The following is a 20,288-nucleotide window of genomic DNA, read 5'->3' on the forward strand; positions in this document are numbered from 1 at the left end:
GAATGGAATAGAGAACCCAGAAACAAACCCTGTATATTGAGTCAAATGATTTTCAACAAGACCATTCAGTGGAGAAAGGACACTGCTTTCAATAAATGGTGCTGGGAAAACTGGATATCCACGTGTAAGATAATGAAGTTGGACCCCTACCTAATACCACATACAAAAATGAAAATAGATTATTAAAGACCTAAACATAAGACCACAAACTATAAAATTTCTGAAAGAAAACAAAGTTTCAAACCTTGGTCAATTCAAAAATGAGCCAAGAGTTTGCATAGACCGTTCTCCAAAGGTTATATATGCAAATGGCCAATGAGCGTGAGAAGATGCCCACCATCACCAGTCACTAGCAAAACACAAAATCACAATCAAGGTTCACAATGAGATACCACTTCCCACCCTGATGGATGGCTACTATCAAAACAAAACAAAACAGGGATCCCTGGGTGGCGCAGCGGTTTGGCGCCTGCCTTTGGCCCAGGGCGCGATCCTGGAGACCCGGGATCGAATCCCACGTCGGGCTCCCGGTGCATGGAGCCTGCTTCTCCCTCTGCCTATGTCTCTGCCTCTCTTTCTCTCTCTGTGACTATCATAAATAAATAAAACTTAAAAAAAAAAAAAAAGAATGTGCTAAAAAAAAAAATAAAAGAACGGGCCTCAGTGTGGAGAAATTGGAATCCTTTTCCATTGTCAGAAGGAATGAGAAATAGTGCAGCTGCTGTGGAAAACAGTATGACAAAGGTAGAAACTACTCAAATACCCATTGGTGGATAAAGCAATAGAGAAAACATGCAGTGTGTATGTGTGTGCACGTGCGCACCATATGATTCAGTCTTGACAAAAGGAAGGACATTCTGACACACGCTGCAGCATGGATAAACCTTGAGGACATTATGTGGAGTGAAATAAGCCAGTCACAATAAGACAAATACTACATGGTTCCGCTTATACGAGGACCTAGAATAGTCACATTCAGAGACAGAAAGTAGAACGGTGCTTGCCAGGGGCTGGGAGGAGGAGAGAACAGGGCATTATTGCTTCATGGATGTGGGGTTTTAGTTGGGGAAGATGAAAAGATTCTGGAGGTGGGTAGTGATGATGTTTGCACAACAGTGTGAGTGTACTTAATGCCACTGAGGAGTACCCTTGAAAATAGGTAAATGGCAAATTTGATGTTAAGCATAGTTTCCCAGGATTTTTTAAAAAGATGTAAGAGTGAGGGGCTGATGGGTTGAGAGGTATAGATGTACACAATCTGCTACATACTAAGGCAAAGGCAGAAGGCTCCGATTTGGAGTTGTGGCCATATGTTAGCCCGCATGGCTAAATTGGCAGCCATTCATAGCTGCTCTCAAAGGCCCAGTGGCCACAGGACTGGATGAGCAGGGGAAAGGGCCATCCAGGCCACAGCCAGCTTGGAAACCCTGGTATATCGCAGGAACCCAGGTGACAAGTTGTTCTGGCACAGAGCACCATGAGCAGTTGGAATAACACCCCGTGTTGTGGTTCCAGGGCCCTTGGGAGGATTGGTCCTGGTGGCCCCTTCATCTCCATGGCAGGCATGATGCTGGGCTCTTTATGCACTTAATTTCGTGACTCTTCTCCCTAAACCGAAGAGGAGGGAATATTCCTTTTCTTAGCACGTGAAGGCACTTGAAAAGCCCAGGAGACTCTTCAAGAAGCAAAGAGCCATCCTCTAGGAACATCTTTGTCTCTGTCCCTTCAGCTGGACCCGACCCAGCCCCCAGAGGTGCCTGAGAGCACATCTCCTCTTCAGGCCCCAAGACACGCTTTGCTGACCAGTTGCATGCTTTTCTTCCATAGGTTCTATGGCTTTCCATTTTTTACAGATTTTTTTAATGCCAACCAACACTACTGGGGACTGTGACAACAGAGTGGTGGTTGCAGACTGGGAGCTAAAGATATTGTTTCTAAATATGCTTTTGTCTCACAGTGTGGCCCTCATGGTGGCTTTTTTCTTTCTTTAAATAGGTTTAATTGCCACCTTTAAAATCAGAGTACCTGGGGCTACTGGGTGGCTCAGTCAGTGGAGTGTCTGATTTCTTGATTTCCACTCAGGTTGTGATCTCAGGGTTGTGAGATCAAGCCCTGCTTCGGGCTCCTTTGGGCTTTGGGTGTGGAGTCTGCTTAAGATTCTCTCTCCCTCTCCCTCTGCTCCACACCACCCCAAGAAAAACAAAATAATAAATAAAATCAGAATACCAAGCATACAAGTCAGGAGTCCTAGCATTCCTTAAACTTGGAAGATCTGAGCATGTGGTCAGCCTCCCAGGAGCCCAGTGGAGCTGTACTTTTTTTTGTGGCCACAGCTCTGGCCTCTCTCTAAGAACCTCACACTGGGGGAGGGGGGATGAACATAGAGCACCCCAGGGCCATTGCCAGCCTCTTGCCAGGTCAGCTTTTGTGTTTTCCAGTGAAGAAGAGAGTTAGATATTGGGTACACATATCTCTGTCAAAAGTTGGGGAATGAAAGAAAGGTTATCGTCTAGGTCTGTACCTTCCTTCTAATCCCACCTGGTCCAATGCTTATCCCTGCAGACATTTCCCCCTGTCTCCCATACTCCCATACAGGAGTTAGGCTTGGACCACACAGCCCCAAAAAGTTGTCCTACCCTAGACCCCGATGGCAAGTGGTCTCAGGGTCTGAGCACAACTCCAGAAGGAAGGGTGCTCAGCTGCAGGGTGGTTTTCCCAGGGGGCCCGCTCCCTGCTGACACAACACAGCCTGGCCACCTGTGTGACTGTGGTGGGAGCCCCAGGACACCCAGATGCCAGGCCTGGAGACCTACACACAGGAGACAGATGCACCTGATGGGTGGGGGCCGGGCAGCAGGAGTAGGGAACGTGAGCAGGGAAACCAAGGCAGAAGCACATGCGTAGGAAGGGGAAGCTGTGACTCAGAAACCAACTCCTGCCTGCAGGGGTCAGGCATCTTCAGGTTGGGCCCCCTTCGGGTACATTTTTCAGGGTAGCAGCGCCTGATGGGCCCAGCCTGGGTCGGTGCCTGCCCCTGGCCAGGTGAGGGTGGAGCCTCCCTGTGGGTCTCACCACCCCTTCCATATTCAGCAGAGGGCATGGTCATTCCCCCCAGCAAAAGCCTGGTGTTCTGGCCACAGGGAAAGGCAATGTACACGGAGGACGCAGACCTGACAGCTGGAGGCCCCAGGGGTGGTGGCCTTGGGTCCAGAGCCAGGGTCTGGGCTGGGAAAGAGACGCAGCACCTGAGGCTAATGCCCACAGCCCAAATGCCCTGTGTGCATTTTTTTTTTTTGACATGAAAGCTTTTTATTTAGTATTGTTGTCATTCAACAGGAAAGCATGAGAAATTCACCTGAAGAATATGTTAGGTCACAAATTTTTAACAATTATTTATCTTTTATTGAAAAACATATTACTTTAAGATATAGTCAGCTCTTAACTGTAGATTTTTCACAGATGTTCCTTATCAAGTTGAGGAAGTTCCTATCCATTCCTACTTTGCTAAGAATTCTTACCATGAATGGGTGCTGGGTTTTGTCAAAAGCTTGTTTTAATGTCAAGTGATATGATGATATGATCTCTCTTTTTTAGCCTGTTGAAATGGTAGATTACAGTGATTGATTTTTTTTCATGTTAAACCAGCTTTGCATATATGAATAGATACCACTTGGCTGTCACACAGGGCACACAGGGCATTGGGGACCCCAAGGCCAGCCAGCGCAAGCTTCTTTCCTCACACACTGAGCATCGCTGAGTCACTTGAACATCACACACTGAGCACCCGCTGTGTCAGGCCGAGGGTGGGGTTGCCCCAAGGGTACAGCAGTGAGTGCGGCCAGGCCCCTTTTAGACCACACACAGTGCAGGAAGACCTAGGCTGGCCTGAGGCCTAGCGTCTGGGAGGCGGTGGGCAGGTCCAGTGTGTGCTTAGGCCCGGTGAGTGGCTTGTCCTGGGGCAAGAGAACCTGCACTGGACAGGTCAGAGACTGGGCTTGGGAGTTCCAGCTGCAGAGAGTGGCTTGGTGCCTCTTGGATGTGTACCAGACAGGGACCCTGTCGCAGGGTGGACACGCCCCTGACCCGAACCATATCCCCACACAGGGCCCTGGGATCCGTCCAGGTGTTCCTGGGGCCTGTCATCATCATGACTTTGATGACTGAGCTCGAAGGAATGACACAAAGTCACAACAACCGGACCGACAGGGTGGTAGGGATGCACATCAATGACGCCCATTTCAGTGCCCCACTGTAGTCTTCTCTGCTCCAGTAAGCAGATCGAGCTCTGTGCACAGTACTCCCTCCTGTACCACTGAGCCTTCTTCGCCACCACCCCAATGGCAGCAGACACCCCACTAACAGATGTGTAACAGCATCCTCACGTCATCATTCGTTCATCATCTCTGGCACCCTGGATTGCAGGGAACCCGATGCAGGACTCGATCCCAGGACCCTGGGATCATGCCCTGAGTCTAAGGCAGACGCTCAACTGCTGAGCCACCCAGGTGCCCCCATTTTAGCCATTTTTAAGGGTACAGTTCAGTGGCGTTAAATGTATTCATATTACTTAGCAGCCATCCCCACCGTCCATCTCCATAACCCTTGGCAGCTTGCAAACCTGGAAGTCTGTCTCTGTTAAACACTAACTCCCCCACCCCCAGCCCCCCAGCCCTGGTAGCCCCCATTCCAACTCCTTGTCTCTATGAACAAGACTATTATAGTGCTTCATCTCCATGGAATCACTCAGCGTCCGTCAATTTATAGCTGGCCTGTCGCATTTTGCGTACTCCCCTCAAGCCTCATCCATGGTGTTGCACGTGTCACAGTTCCATTCCTTGTTAAGGCTGAACAATATTCCATTGTAAGGATAGTCCACATTTTGTTTATCCATTCACCTGTCGGTGGACACTTGAGTTGCTCCATCATTGCTTTTAAAAATTACCCCTGGACGTCCAAACCATAGAATACCATGGGACAGTTTAAATAAACAAACAAACAAAGAAACAAATAAATAAAGCAAAGACACTCTGCCCTGCTATGGAAAGATCCCCCAGGGATCCCTGGGTGGCTCAGTGGTTGAGCGCCTGCCTTCAGCCCAGGGCGCGATCCTGGAGACCCGGGATCAAGTCCCACATCAGGTTCCCTGCATGGAGCCTGCTTCTCCCTCTGCCTGTGTCTCTGCCTCTCTCTCTCTCTCTCTGTGTCTCTCATGAATAAATAAATGAAATCTTTTTAAAAAAAAGAAGAAAGAAAGAAGAAAGAAAGAAGAAAGAAAGAAAGAAGAAAGAAAGAAAGAAAGAAAGAAAGAAAGAAAGAAAGAAAGAAAGAAAGAAAGAAAAAGAAAGAAAGAAAGAAGAAAGAAAGAATCCCCCAAATGCATTGTCAGGGAAGAGAGCACAGGAGAATGTGTACAATATGCTGATGAAGACAGAGGAGGGGAACATGTATTTCTAGTTCTTTGTCTTTGCATGAAGCAGCTCTGGAAGAATGGACAGGAGGTGAATACAAGCAGCTCCTTATGGGACAGGGGCATATGGGGCACTCGCTCTTCATGTGGCTGTGTTTTGTACATGAGCATGTGATACCCCAGCACCCTGCACTCTCCCTGACCCCTGACTTAGTCACTGACTACTGTCTCTTCAGGATGCACAGCCTGGCTCCTGCCACCCAAGCATGCACTCCCATGATCACAGCATGTCGCCCCCAGCTGGACTGAGCTCTTGTGCACGCTGAGCCCCCGGGCCTGACGGCTGAGTCTCTAGGTAAACTGTCTCCTGTCCTCAGTTCTGAGCACAGATGGCACCACCCCTGCCCCAACCCTTCTCGGTGCTTCAGGCAGCCTGGAGCCCTTACTGGAGGAAGGAGGAGGCTGGTTTGTGCCTCTAGGGGTCCCCGTGTGGAGGCCAGGGGTGGGTTCCCACAGCCTGGTGCATACCAGCACACCTGCAGGAAGGGGCAGGAAGACTGGTGGGCCTTGACCACAGCTCTGACTTCACCTACCCTCTCTATAAAGGGAGCCATTACCCACCTCTCCCCTCGCCTGGGCACACCCTGTGGAGCACGTGCCTCAGTAGAACAGTCTGTCTGCACACATTGGCCTGCTTCTTGTCTGCCTTCCTCCACCGGCTCTGAGAAAGTGGGCTCGGTCCACAGTACCTAGAACAGTGCCACTCCACACAATAGCCAAGGGAGGGAGGCACCCAGAGACTGTAGCAAGAAACTATCCAGGAGACTCAGTTGGGGACACAGTGGGTGGCTGGAGGTCAGAGGGGTGACCCTGGCAACCTGTCCACTCTGGACATCGCTGTGGATCATGATGGTCTGGTCTCCAGCCCCACCCCAGCCTCTAGCCTATTGTCCCAAAGCAGAGCTGAGTCTGAGCCCACCTCCCTCCCCATGTGCCCAACATTCCACATCCAGGCCCCAGTGGCACGCCAGGCCTGGAGGTGTTCTGGGTGCTTCCCAGCTCATCTCTTGAAGATCCTGGCCTCCCCCAGGAAGGCTTCTCCCACACTGTCTGGTAGACCACCCTGTCCTGCAGAGAGGTTTCCAGAATCACCTTCACCCATGCTATTGGCTCATCTTTGTGAAAATTGGACTGGGATCCAGGGCAGCCCCAACACTGCAGGGAAAAGGTGCCAGGAGGAGGCACCACACTTTGCCAGCCCCATGTGTGTTCTTTCTTGTGGAGTGAGGCTCCCACACAGGGCCATGGGCACGATGCAGAGCTGGCGCCCACTCCAGAGCTGCCCAGCACTCCCCAGTGGGCACAGGCAGCCCCCTGTGTGCCCAAGTGCACGGCAGCCTCCCCACCGGGTTGGCAGGAGGTGGTTTTGTGACATTTTATAGTTTCATCAGCTAAGAATGGAATACTTCCAGCGCTGCTGGGGAGGTGAAAATAAAGTTGCCACTGTTGCCGGGGCCAGGGCTGGGCAGGCTGCCATCCACACTGGTTCCCAAGCCACCCTTGGGGGCTTCTTCCAATCCTCCCAACATCAGCTCTGACTCTGCACATCCTGACTCTACTTTCAGGGCCAGATAACCCAGAGGTAACAGGAGACAGACAGAAATGGGCCTGGGTCCCCATCTGTGATGGGCACAGCACAGGCCGGGTGAGCAGGGTGATGGGGAGACTCTGTCCTCTGGAAGGTCCTGGTAGTGAGCCTGCGGGACTCCATAGTTAAGAAGCTGGGGGTGACTTCAATGTCCGGCCTGGGGAATGGTGGTAAAACAGACATAGGCTTGGCCAGGACTCACCGCCATGAGCACCTTGAAGGCTTAGTTCAGGGAGACTTGCACTCAGGGATATGCAGAACCTGGCCGAGGAAACACAGGTCCAGGGCACATGCATGGATGGGCAGCTGCTGTGAGCCAGACCCTTGACTCACTGTCCGCTCAGAGCATGTGCCCCGAGCCCCCGCTGGAGGAGATTCGGGTGGAGACGTCACCATACAAACACTTATGGGGGCTTTCCTCTGCCCCCGGCACCACAAGCCGTATGTCCAGTGCCCCCAATGCCAACAAGGAGAATCTGGTGACACCCACTGGGGGGTCGGGCCCAGCCTGGGTCAGGGTTCCTGCAGGGAAGAAAGGGAAGGCTTCATCGAGGAGGAGGTGGCATTTCAGCCATGTCCAGAGGGATGGAGGTGTGGACACGGTGGGAGAGCCTTCCCATGGGGGAGACAGCTGAATGGGTCAATGGGTCTGAATCACAAAGAGCCTAGAATGCCAGGCTACGGAGGGGTGCCTGCAAGAGTCCCAGTTTACACAGGTTCACTCAATGGAAAAGCCCACACAGCAGTGTGCAGGTCCTCACCCAACGAACTCAGGAGTATGCCCACTTCCCTGGTGCTCTGTGAGCCAAGATGGCCCCAAGAGTGCCATTCTTCCAGCTCAGGGACCCAAGGTGGAAGAGAGCTTCCACCAGGGTGCCATCTGAACCCTCCAGTTGGGATTAGGCCCAGTCCTGAACTAAGAGTTTTTGTGGCCAGGGGCAGGGGCAGGGGCAATGTGCTAATTATCTAAGCCTTGTCAAAAACAACCTTCCCCAGGGGTAGGAGTGGAAAGAGTCAGTCCCTAAGTGGCTTAGACAAAGAGTAGAGGAGGGTTGGTTCCTGAGGGATGCTAGGCTGTGGGGGAGGGATCCCCAGCAGCCCTCCCAGGAAGTGATCACTAGGTTTGGATAGGCATCAAACCAAGAGGAATGACCACCGAGCCAGGAGCCCAGAGGAACCAGCGGGCCCCAGCGCAGGTGTGCCTCAACTGCTCCTCTTACTGCAGACAGGCATGCCCCGGACCCTGAACACCTCCAACATGGTCACTCCAGGCAGCCTTGGCCCACCCCCCACCGAGCCCACGGATGGCGAGCCGGCCGGGCAGTCCCTCCTGGATGGAGCTCCCTTGTCAGCCTCCCTGGACACCCTGATCCAGCACCTGGTGCCCACGACTGACTACTACCCTGAGGTGGGTGACCTACCCGGCGGGGTGGAAGGGCACCAGGGAGTGGGCTCCCTTCCACCAGGCATGGGCGAGACAGTAGGGCTGGGGCTGGTCTTGTGAGTACATGCTGCTTTCTCTGTGTCCCCCTAGAAAGCCTACATCTTCACCTTCCTTCTGAGCTCCCGCCTTTTCATCGAGCCCCAGGAGCTCCTGGCCCGAGTCTGCCACCTGTGCATTGAGCAGCAACAGCTGGACCAGCCAGTGCTGGACAAGGTAAGGGGCAGGGCAGGGGGCCCGTGAGTAGATAGACATGCCCCTGACATGCCCTCATGCATCAGCCTCTTGGAGTGGTAGTGATTATCTCCATTCTCCTGAGGAGGAGCCTACAGGGGGCTTCTGATATGTCTGAGGCCCAGAGCTAGAAGGGACAGAGTTAAACCATTAAGCCCTGTGGGAGCCCCTGAGCTCACACCATGCCCAGAGCCCCACCAGTAGGACCCTTGCCATCTGGGATGGCCCTGCAGCATCTGCTGGGCTTTCTGCCCTCTGCACACTCTGTTCCACCCTGCCCTCCTCTATAGGTTCCCCATATTCACTCTGTCTCTGGTCAGATCCCAGGAATTGTGACTCTCTATTTATAGGTATGTCGATCGAGCTCTGCTGCTATTGTGATAGAAACCCAACTTCAACTGGCCTAAGATGAAGGGACTTTACTAGCTCATGGAACTGCAAAGTCTCAAGTACCACTAGCTCCTGGGGGCTCAAATGACCCCGATGGAAATGTGGTCTTTCTCCCTCCAACCCTCTGCTCTGTTTCTGGGCCGGCCTCACCCTCACTTGGGCAGGTTCTCCTCACACAATGACAGGTGGCCTCTGTCACTCCAGGCTCACCACTTACTCTTCCCAATTCAATGGCAAGAGCAAGCCCCGTTCTAAACAGGTTCCAATGCAAGTCCCGATCTCATTGGCTTAGCTTAGGAGACATGTTCATCTGTGAACCAATCACTGTTCAGGTTGGGGAGTGTACCATGTACTCTTTGACCAGCACTGATCTGGGCCCATGCCAGGGGACCTGGGGCAAGGTCAGCTGCACCTGAACCCCAAGGGCTGGGGATGAGAGAGAGGGAAACCCCCAAAGCAAGCTGAGATGTTATTATCACAGAGAGGGAGATGGAATGCCCAGCAGGCAAACACAACAGAGGATACTGCCCCAAATGTGTCTGTCCATTGCTGTTCCCCCATGTGGTCAGCCCCCATCCCTATGTCATGTCCCTGTCACCTGACCCAGAGAAGGCACAAGGCATACCTCCTTTGGCTACCAGAGGCACTGCCCTAGTAGCCCAACCCCAGCTAAGGATGCACAGTGAGTGGCCAATGCGCTAGCTGATGGGGTCCTGCCTCTAGGCACCCTTCACCTTGCGAGGATGCTCCTTGGCTTGTCTTGCAGGCCCGGGTCCAGAAGTTTGGCCCCAAACTGCTCCAGTTGCTGGCCGAATGGACGGAGACATTCCCGCGGGACTTCCAGGAGGAGTCGACCATTGGGCACCTGAAGGATGTGATGGGCCGCATTGCCCCCTGTGATGAGGTAGGCAAACCTAGCACAAGTCCTACACCTGTCTGCACCCCTGCAGACAAGCCTGTTCCTGGAGCCAGCCTCAAGGCCTTCCCTCATCTTCTCATCTGTACCCTGTAGCCCCTGTAAAATCAGCCCTTTTCTCCATCAGGAAATTAGGCCTGCAGAGCTGGCAGGGAAACCAGGCCTCTCTCCTCCCCCGCACTCATACATGTCATCAGATGGCAAGCGAGGAAGGACCTACTCACGGGCTCTTGTGATCAGGCCCACTGGTCAGTGACCCATTAGGCTGGCCTGGAGAGCCCTGGTTGGGGCAGAGGAAGAAAGAGGGGGCCCCCCTGTGGCCAAAACCACATCCCAAGGTACCACCCTAGTACTCTAGTGGCTTGGAAGACAGCCAGTGTAGTGGGCATCAGGTGCTTCTGTACCCCACTCTACCCTGTTCTCCCAGCTGTATTACTCTGGGGGGAAGACCTTTAAAGGTATAAGGAGGACATAGATCCCCCCATCTCAGGGTAAGGGTCAGAATACAGAGCAGGACCCTGTGAAGCAGAGGGAGGTCTCCTGGCGCAGTCAGAAGAAGCAAATGTAGCAGAATCTCCAGAACAATTCTCCAGCAGTGCTCCAGTGGCCAGCACTGATGTGTTCCCTAGGACAGAACACGGCAGGGGGGTGGGGGGTGGAGGATGCAGGTCAGTTGCCCTGGGAGGACGCTGAATGTGGCAAGCTGGTAGCTAGTCACGTGCCTCAAAGTGGTTCAGACGTGACAGAGCCAGGTGCTTGTGAAACAAAGGAAAACTGCCAAGGCAGGATGGGCAATAGGGAGCCATAAAGCCTATAGCCTAACAGGCTCAGGGAAGGAGGCCTTGCCTATGGGCCACTTCACATAGTAAACAAGTGACTTAGCCACTCTGAGGGCTCAGTGAGATGAGGGTCATCTCTTCCTCCTCCATCTCCTCCTCCTTCTTTCTTCTCCACCCCTTTCTCCACCTCCCTCCTACCCCTCCTCCTCTGCATCCCCTAATCCACCTGGGGATCCTGACACTTGGCTTAGGATGCAGCAGGATATAGGGTCAGAGAAGACTCAATGATTGGATAAATCAAGAAGGATGGATTAGAAGCAGGGAGGGTATGCTGGCTGACTGGATGGATAGTTAGCTACTTTGATGGATGGGTAGAGGGGGGAAGAGAGATGTTTGGATATTCTGATAGGAAGATGGATATTTGGTATGAGTGGATGTGGAAAGATTGATGAGTGGGGATGGATGGATGGATGGATGAGTTGATGGATGAATAAGAATGGATGAGTGGATGGGTGAATAAGAATGGATGGGTGGATGGATAGGTGGATGGGTGGATGGGTGGATTGGTGGATAGATAGTGGATGGATGAATAAGGATGGATTGGTGGATGAGTAGATGGATAGATGGGTAGCTGAGAGGATGAACGAATAAGAATGGATTGATGGACGGGTATGTGGATGGATGAATAAGGAAGAATGGATGGGTCAATGGATGGATGGGTAGATATGAGTAGATGAATGGATGTGTGGATGAATAGATGGATGGATAGATGAGTAGATGAATGGAGAAGTGGATGGAAGGGTGGATGGGTAAATGGATGGATGGGTAGGTGAGTGGATAGGTGAATAAGAATGGATGGGTGGATGGATGAATAAGGGTGAATGGGTAGGTGGATGGATGGGTCGATATGTGAGTGGACAGGTGGATGGATGGGTGGGTGAATGGATGAGTGAATAAGGATGGATGGATAGATAGGTAGATGGATGGATAGATGGATGGATGGATGGATGGAGAGATGAATGGATGGGTGGTTGGGTGGTAGAAGGTTGGGTGGGTGGGTGGATGAATGGGTAGGTGAGAGGGTGAGTGAGTGGGTAGATGGATGGATGGGTGGAGAGATGGATAATTGGGTGGGAGGGGGAGTGGCTCAGTGGATGAATGGGTGGAGGGATGGATAGGTGGGTGGATGAGTGAGTGGCAAACATTAGGAAGGAAGGAGGAAAGATAGATGAGTAAATTGGGATGTGGGTATCATATAAAAGGAGAGATGGGCCCTAGCAGATGGGTGGATGCAGGGGTGGATGGATGAGGGTGTGCAAGGAGATGAGAGTCTCCTGCTTGAGCCCCTCTCCCCAGGAGGTCTTCAGCAGAATGAGATCTGAACCATCCACAAGACAAGACAGAACCATCCACCCTTGTCAGGCCTGCCTCTGCCAGTGTTGGAGCCGTTTCAAAGGCAAACCCTACCCTTCCAGCTGTGGTGGTAGGGATGGTTTAAGTCCTGCCTGGTTTCCTAGAGAAACAGGGCCTCCTTGCCAGCCTCTTAGAGCTGTCAGTCCTGCCACCAGGGCTGTGCTGGGAAATCCTTTCTAATCACGCTGTGGATGAGAAATGAGTGAGGCTTAGGAAGGGCTGTTGAGGGCAGCCATCCAACAGGTGTGGGTGTTCAGAGAACAAGCTCATTTGTTAACCTGGGATCCAGTCAGGTGTGCTGAGCACTGTGGGCTGGAATGAGGGTTCCTTGGCCCCACGCCCATCCACCCAGGCCCAGGCCAGGGCGCTTCCATGTGTCTTTGAGATCTCCAAGTTGCCCAGTTGCCCTTAACAGAGAGCAGCCACTCCAAAGTGATACCCTCTGGGTGCTGCCTCCCCTCCCCTGGAAGCTGCAGGTGGAATGTGGGTGGCTCCCCTTCCAGCATGGACGGCAAGGGCTCAACCCAGAAAGGAGCTGGTCTGATCAGGCAGGGCCAGTAGGACTCAGAGCATGAGGTCTGGATGGGGCCGCCTGAGCTCACTTGGATCCAGGCTCCAAAACCACAGCTGTGTGGCCTTGGGCAAGGCGCTTCACCTCTCTGAGCTTTGGTCTCTTCATCAGCAAAACAGAGAGAAACCGTTGCCACCACACAACTTTTTGGCAAAGAGTCCCCGACATCATGTGCACTGTTATTTTGGCTCTTGGTATATGTGAGCTGTGATGAGGAACAAATTGTTTCCAAAATTCAGGTGTTTGGGGCCTACTTTTAAGCTTTTACTGTGGAACATTACAAGCATACACAGACAGAGAAAAACAACCATTAACTCCCGTGATTTCATCACCTAGGCTCAACAATCATCAGCATTTTGCCAAATTCACTCCTTCTATCCCTTCACACATTTCTCCCTCCCTCCAAAGTATTTTTAAACATTGTATCTTTGGCTCCAAAAATATTTCAACATTTTGCTGTAAAGGATTTCTCACACAGGGATCGGGTCAGATGATATAAAGTGCCATGAGCAGGTCAATGAAATGATCCCGAGTGTTTTCAGAGCTGTGTGTCTTTGGGCAAGTTACTTGACCTCTCTGAGCCCTAAATGTCGTTCCTATAAAGAGGGAGGGTGATCAGGGCTATGAGATAACAGTGGGGCCCAGGGAAGAAGAGCATGTTTACAGCATGGGGCCAGGGGCCAAGGGGGCTTCCTCATCAGAAGACCAGAAAAAGTACCACCTCTCGCATCAGCCCCCGCTCCTGAACCCCCATGTCCTTCCTTCACTACCCACCGCCTGGGAACAAAAGGCCAGAGAGGAGCTGAACAAGCCCTACTCCATGACCAAACATGGAAGCTTCCCCAGCATCTGGCGGTGGCACCGAGGTACCTGCTCAGGGCCACCCTGTGCGAGGCAGGGAAACCAGCCTTGGAGGGGGTACTGGTAGGTTGGACTCAGTAGTCTGGGTTCAGGGAGGCCAGTGCCGAGGCTGAGGATGGGAATCCAGGGAAGGTTCCAAGGTCCCAGCTCCAATAAGGGAGACCAGACAGGAGGACACTGGTGTCCTGGCCACACCCGCTGGATCAGCTGCAGAAGAGCTGTACCCTGGGCCCTGTGGGGGACTGGCTTGCTGTCCCCTTTCCACGACTACCTGCTGGGCTGACCCTGCTGCCCTCAGAGGCCCCCTCGCCCAAGGACACAGGTGGTCAAAAGCTGACACTGAAAATAACTGTGGCAGGTGAGGAGCTTCTGCCCACACAGGAGGGGGCTGAGCCCATTGCAAGTCTCCTGGGCTCACTGAGGTGGGATTTTCGAGAACTTCAAAGATAGAGGCCCATGGCTGTCCAGGCAGAGAAGAGGCTGGATAACGACAGCCTTCATCCCTGGACGACCCCTGCACTTGAAACCCAGCTTCATGTATGCAGCAGGTGGCTCCGTGGATTGCATGCGCATGAGCTACAAGGGGAAAGGCTCTCCCACGTTGGGCATGCCCCGGTACTCTGGAATCTGAATTCCTGATGGCGACAAGGGGCAGCCTCAGCATCCTCAGAGCCAGGTCTCTGGGTCTGCTCAGACGTACCTAGATCTCTCAGCTTCTATCCATGATTCCCAGGGTGTAAGAATCATGAGACAATGAGAGAAGGTGAAAGAGAAGGATAAATGCCATCCCCATATTCAAAGGGGGTATAGAAGATTCAGGAAAGAACCAACGGATAAGCTTGAGGTGAACACCACCGGAAAAATTCTAAAGGAAACAGAAAATGATAGTCATTCGGAGTACTGGTTTAGTAGAAACAAGTCTTGGGAAATTATCTGCGTATTTTTTTAAGATTTATTTATTTATTTATTTATTTATTCATTCATTCATTCATGATAGACACAGAGAAAGAGAGAGAGAGAGGCAGAGACACAGGCAGAGGGAGAAGCAGGCTCCATGCCAGGAGCCCGATGCGGGACCCGATCCCGGGACTCCAGGATCACTCCCTGGGCCAAAGGCAGGTGCCAAACCGCTGAACTACCCAGGGATCCCCTATCTGCGTATTTTTAAAAGAGGGTAAGCACATGGTTCTATCAAACTACAGACACAAACACAGTGGGCCCCTGACCTCAGAGGGGCTCCACGGTCTACGCTGGCAAGGCCGACCAGCCAGAAGCAGGTGAAGGCCACATTCATCCAATCGGCACATGTGTGTGAGCCCTTCCCGTGTCCTTTGTGCTGGGGATGAGCAGAGAGTGACCTGGTCTGATCTTCATGGAGCTGGTAGTGCAAAGAGGAGATACACGATCCCCTGATCCACGCTCAGCCAAGGGTTGAAGGAGGCTTGGTGCTCTGAGGTCCCAAGGACGAGAGGAACATGCAGGGAGAGGCTGCACAGGCCCTGCCGGGGTCTCAGGCGAGAGGAGCAGGAGGGGCCTGTACCTGGAGCACTGAGAAGGGTAGCAGGGGCCATGTGGAGGCCACCAAATGTGGCCGGAGCTGACTTCAGGAATCCTGAGCCCCATTGCGGCTTCTGTCTTTGCAAAGGCACTGGGGCATTTTAAGGAAGATGTTAGATGTGCATTTTCAACAGACCTGCTCTGGCAGCAGAGTGGAGTGGAGAGGCTGGCACAATACGCCCACCCTACCCCCTGGCCCAAGGGCCTCCTGCAGCCACAGGGACACAGCAATGGCCTATACCACAGACACAAAGCACGGAAATGGCAGGAAGCAAAATCAGGAGGAGGCCACCAAGGACAAGGGGAGTGAGAGGTCCACTCACACACACTGGGTGGGGGTGGCCCCATGGCCGAGTGGCTCCAGAGCTCAGAGAAGCTGCATCTGTTCAGCTGGATGCTGTCCACGCAGACACTGAGTGACACACTGGGACATGAGGCAGCACGCCTAGGGACAGGGACAGACCACAGGGAACAGAGGGCTACACAGAGGCAGGGCAGCGGAAGGACGGTGCAGAGAGGCCTGCCCACAGCCTGAGGCAGGAGGGACCGGAGGCAGGTGCAACCTGGGAGGGGGCCCGGGGATGCCTCCCTCAGAAGGTGGCCATGAATGAGGCCACATGGGCCAGGGTGGAGGACAGGGCATTGGGGAGGAGGGAACATGATGGCAGTGTGGCCGCCCAAGTGAGGAGAGAGATGGGGCCTGGGTGGGCATTGGGGCTCAGCACGCACTCAGTTCCCTATTTTCCCGGCATGCAAACGAGGACCTAACTGGCAATGTGCCAACCACACTCTCAGACTCAGCAGAGTTGTTCCTTCCACAGGTGATGGATGGAAGACTTGGACCTCAGTTTACCCACATACTGTCCAGTGGGCCTGCCCCCACCAAGGCTCTGGGAGCAAGATTCAGGGTTTGGGTTTGGTTGAGATTAGCAGCCTCCTGTCCTGGTTCCTGTATCCCAAAGGCTCTTGTCTGAGGCCCCTTGACAAAGAAGCACTTCCGAGAGTGCCAGATGATGCCACCTTGGTCACCGGAGCTCTGGGCACCAACAGTGCTGGCTGGACTTCCCGGCCCCCTGGAGCCCTGTTGGGCTTGGGGAAGCACTGAGGCCTCCCATGCACACTTGGCCCAGGTAGCCAGATGCCCCACCTGCAAGCATTTTTTATGTGTTTCAAAGCAGCATGAGAAAGCACGCTTTTTTTTTTTTTTAAGATTTTCTTTATTTATTCATGAGAGGCAGAGATATAGGCAGAGGGGGTAGCAGGCTCCATGCAGAGAGCCTGATGTGGGACTCGATCCTAGGACCCCGGGATCATGACCTGAGCCAAAGGCAGATGCTCAACCACTGAGCCACGCAGGTGCCCTGACAAAGGACGCTTCTATCCGACGGTATCCGGCCGCACCAGCTCCTGAGCATCCGTTACCCTCCCAGGCCCCTGGGGCCACTGGGCACCCGCCTGCCTGCATGATGGCTCATCACTGCCAGGAGGCCAGGCCCAGACACTTTCCACTGCTCCCAAGCCAGTTCCCCCTGACTTGTGGGGCTTGAATCAACCTCTGGGGGTGGGGGGCATTTGCTGACCAGTTTGGGGGTTTCTCCTGTGGACAACTGACCAACCCCTTGGAAGCATGGGCGTCAAGCTCAGTAAACACAGCCATGTCCAATGATGTCTTTCTTGGAGACAGGGGTCCCCCAGGGGGAAATAGAGCCCATGCCAGGGAGGGTGTGGGTGTGGGAGGGCAGGTGCCCCTCCAGGTCACCACACCCCATCCAGGGTGGCCCAAAGCAAGAATGCATCCGTGCCAGCTGCACGGTGAGATACTTTTGTCAGTGTGAGCGATTATTCAAGGCCTACAGTGTGCCCAGAGCCAGGCCTCGATCTGCCGACACAGAGGGGGCCGCTCAGGCTTCCCTGCCCCTGCCGAGCTGCCACTCTAGTGAGGTGGTAAATAGCCCTGGTCATCTCCCACGGTGGTCCTATAGGGAAGTCACAGAGGGTGACCTGAACAAGTACTGTCGGGGCACAGATGGGGCTATGTCACTGGTCAGGAAGGCCTCTCCAAGTCAAGAGAGAGGAGGGCCTGGGTGGGAACCCCCATGACAGCTGGGCAAAAAGCCAGTACCAGGGGCAGGGCCCATTCCATGCCTTCCTCCTCTCTCCCCGCCTCTCCGTGGTGGCGCACCCCAGTCTGCCCCACAGCCCAGAGAACTGGGGCAGCCCTGGGAGTCACCCTCCCTGGCATGCATGGGCTCTTCTGGTAATCCTGCAGCCTTTCCCCACTGCCCTGGGCTGGATCCTGCTTCAGGGTGGGGACAGGAGCAGTCACCCCTAGCCACAGCTCACATCCCAACTGGCCCAGAGCCTCAGACGCTAGACGCGAGGAGATGGGTTTGAGACATGAGCTCCTCCCTTTCCACCTCCCCTCCAGGCCTACCGAAAGAGGATGCATCAGCTCCTACAGGCTCTGCACCAGAAGCTGGCGGCTCAGGGCCAGGGCCAGGGCCCAGAAGCCGTGCTGGGGGCCGACAAACCCATCTCCTACAGGACCAAGCCGCCAGCCTCCATCCACAGGGAGCTTCTTGGCATCTGCAGTGACCCCTACACTCTGGCCCAGCAGCTGACCCATGTGGAGCTGGTGAGCAAGCCTGTGCCATCCTCTAGCCAGACCCAGAGGCAAGGACAGCTGAGAACCAGCCATCCCTGGTCCTCACCTTGGCTCAGCGTACCCCAGGGCTTGAGCCCGTCACAGCAGGGCCAGCTGGGCACCTCTAGGATGCCCTGGCTCTGGAGCAGTCTCTCACCTTCCAATAGGAGGGCTGCACATGCTAGGCCTGCCCAACTTTGACCCTTGGCCTGCCTGAGAGGATGGGCCTGGGACAGAGGAACTGGGTCCCAATCCTGGCTCTGCCACCCCCTGCTGTGTGAGCTTCCTACCACTGGTGTCTTCCCTACCAGGGCCTCAGTTTTCCCATCTAGGACTCACAAACACTGCACCACCACCTTCTCCTTCTGGAGAAGTCCGATAGGCTGGACTCTGGATACATGCAGCCTAGCCTTCAGCATGTTGGATTCCTTGTACATGCAGAGGCCAAGGGGCCTGTCCCAGACAGAGGGGAGGTGGGGGAGTAGGTTTCTTCTCTTTTAAACCTCCGCCACCACCATTTATGGCTCCCTGACTGCTTTCTGGTGTTATACTCAGCACTCTATGTGTACTATCTCAGTTCATCTTCCCACCACTCTGTGTGGGAGGTGCTATTATTATTCCCTTTGCATCAATGAAGAAACAAAGGTCCAGAGAGTTTAAGTGACTTGCCTGAAGTCACACAGTAAAAGGGACAGAGCCAGGATTGAATTCTGACCCAGACCCTGGGCTCTTGGCCACTAGGCCTCCCCTGGAGGAAGCAGGTAATTACCCAGTTTCCAGCCTGGTGTCCTGGGTATCACACCTCCCAAGCACCCCTTATGGGGACATTGCCTCCTGCCCCCCATGAGCTAGGGACGGCAGCCCTTGGGCATGGTTTCAAGCTCTGTGACAACCCAGAACGGGGTTGTGGAGCGCTTGTGAGAAGGGCAGGTGTCCAGAGACCCTCCCGGGGTGGGCTGAGGGAACCTGCAGGAGGACATGCCAGCCCCCCAATGCCATGCCCTGCCCATGGGTCCCCCCTTTCCCGACTCCGCTTTTTCCTTCTGGTGCAGGAACGGCTGCGGCACATCGGGCCTGAAGAGTTTGTCCAGGCTTTTGTGAACAAGGACCCTCTGGCCAGCACAAAGGTAGAAGGCCCTTGGACAGGCCGGCCCACTGGGCCCTCGGGGGAATGCCACGAGTGTCAGCTGGGCGAGCTTCCGGCGGGCCCAGAGCAGAGCAGATGGGCTTTGGGGGGCTGTGCCCACTCCATCCCTGCCCCTCCAGCTTGCCCCCCAGACCGAGGGCCTCAGACCCCGACAGCCCTGAGTCCTGGGGAAGCCACCTGTCACCAACCCAGCGGGGGCGGATGCGGGGTGGGTGTGGAGCTGAGGCCGCTGGGTCGGGAGGAGAGTGGAGGGCGCCCCAGGTGCGCTCCAAGACCTCCAAGCTCTCTGGGCGCGTTTCGGTGGGCGCTGGTGCCCTCCAGCGGCCACCCGGGGTAGCGCCCTAGTGGGCTTTTGCCCTCTGGCTTAATAGAAGAAGAGCAACTGTATTTAGAATGCATTTTCACCTCTCAGATAAGCAAAGATTAAGCATTGTGGGTATGTAGGGGAAGAAGCACACGCGTACATGGCTGGTACAGGGTGAAATTGGCACAGCCGCTTTGGGGGGCATCTTGGCAATAGTATCAACACTTGAAATGTACACTCTTGACCCCAACTTTATCCGCCTAATAATTTATCCTACGGATATACACACGCACGTACACGAAGATGTGTGCATGAAGATATTGTGCACTATTAGGGCCAAAGGCTGGAAGCAAACTGTCTTATCATCCTTGGGGACTCAATTACAAGTTATAGTATGTCCACATATGGAATGCTATGCATCTATTACAAAGAATAAGTGACTAGAAGTATAGAATACCCAGATCCACTATAGAGAGAAAAAACTAGAGTGAAGGTCAGGACAAAGAGGATGTGGCCATTTGTGTAACAACAAAAGGTGGGTGCGTGATACCTGTTTGCACAATCCATGCCTGTGAACAATCTCTAGGAATATGGGTTACTCGCAGGAGCTGGTTGTTCTTTATGTTTGGTTTTGCTTTGGGGTTTTGGCCATCTCCAAGAATTACTTATTTTTTGTGAAGTACATCGAAGATTGCACGTGACCTCTCTTCACCCATCTGTGGTAGACGGACATTTGTGGTGTTTCCAGCCTCTTGATTATAGATACTGCTGCTACAAATGTTCTTACATGTTTCCCTGTACATTGGTGCGTATTTTTCTAGGGCATCAGTTCTCAAATAATTTGGATTTAGGATCCCTTTAGACTCTTAAAAATTATGCAGGACCCCCAAAAACTTGGTTATGTAGATTATATCTACCCATATTCATCATATTAGCTTTTAAAACTGGTAACTGTAGGGCAGCCCTGGTGGCGCAG

General features: G+C 53.5%; 1 protein-coding gene across 22 annotated transcripts in view; it reads left to right on the plus strand.

The window, feature by feature from the left end:
• Window positions 1–20,288, plus strand: part of RASGEF1C (RasGEF domain family member 1C) — an 80,496-nt gene that overhangs the window by 38,683 nt on the left and 21,525 nt on the right. For 15 of the 22 annotated variants that reach the window (XM_072840449.1, XM_072840441.1, XM_072840448.1 and 12 more), the window contains 5 exons: window positions 8,281–8,463; window positions 8,590–8,712; window positions 9,887–10,024; window positions 17,646–17,852; window positions 18,914–18,988. In XM_072840449.1, the coding sequence (XP_072696550.1) occupies window positions 8,287–8,463; window positions 8,590–8,712; window positions 9,887–10,024; window positions 17,646–17,852; window positions 18,914–18,988 (720 nt within the window). In that variant the 5' untranslated portion in view covers window positions 8,281–8,286. Of the gene's footprint in view, window positions 1–5,643; window positions 5,763–8,280; window positions 8,464–8,589; window positions 8,713–9,886; window positions 10,025–17,645; window positions 17,853–18,913; window positions 18,989–20,288 lie in introns of all 22 variants that reach the window. The other 7 variants (XM_072840434.1, XM_072840439.1, XM_072840436.1 and 4 more) reach the window with 2 other exon arrangements.

This window comes from Canis lupus, chromosome 10 (assembly GCF_048164855.1).
Source record: "Canis lupus baileyi chromosome 10, mCanLup2.hap1, whole genome shotgun sequence".
Taxonomy (NCBI): domain Eukaryota; kingdom Metazoa; phylum Chordata; class Mammalia; order Carnivora; family Canidae; genus Canis; species Canis lupus.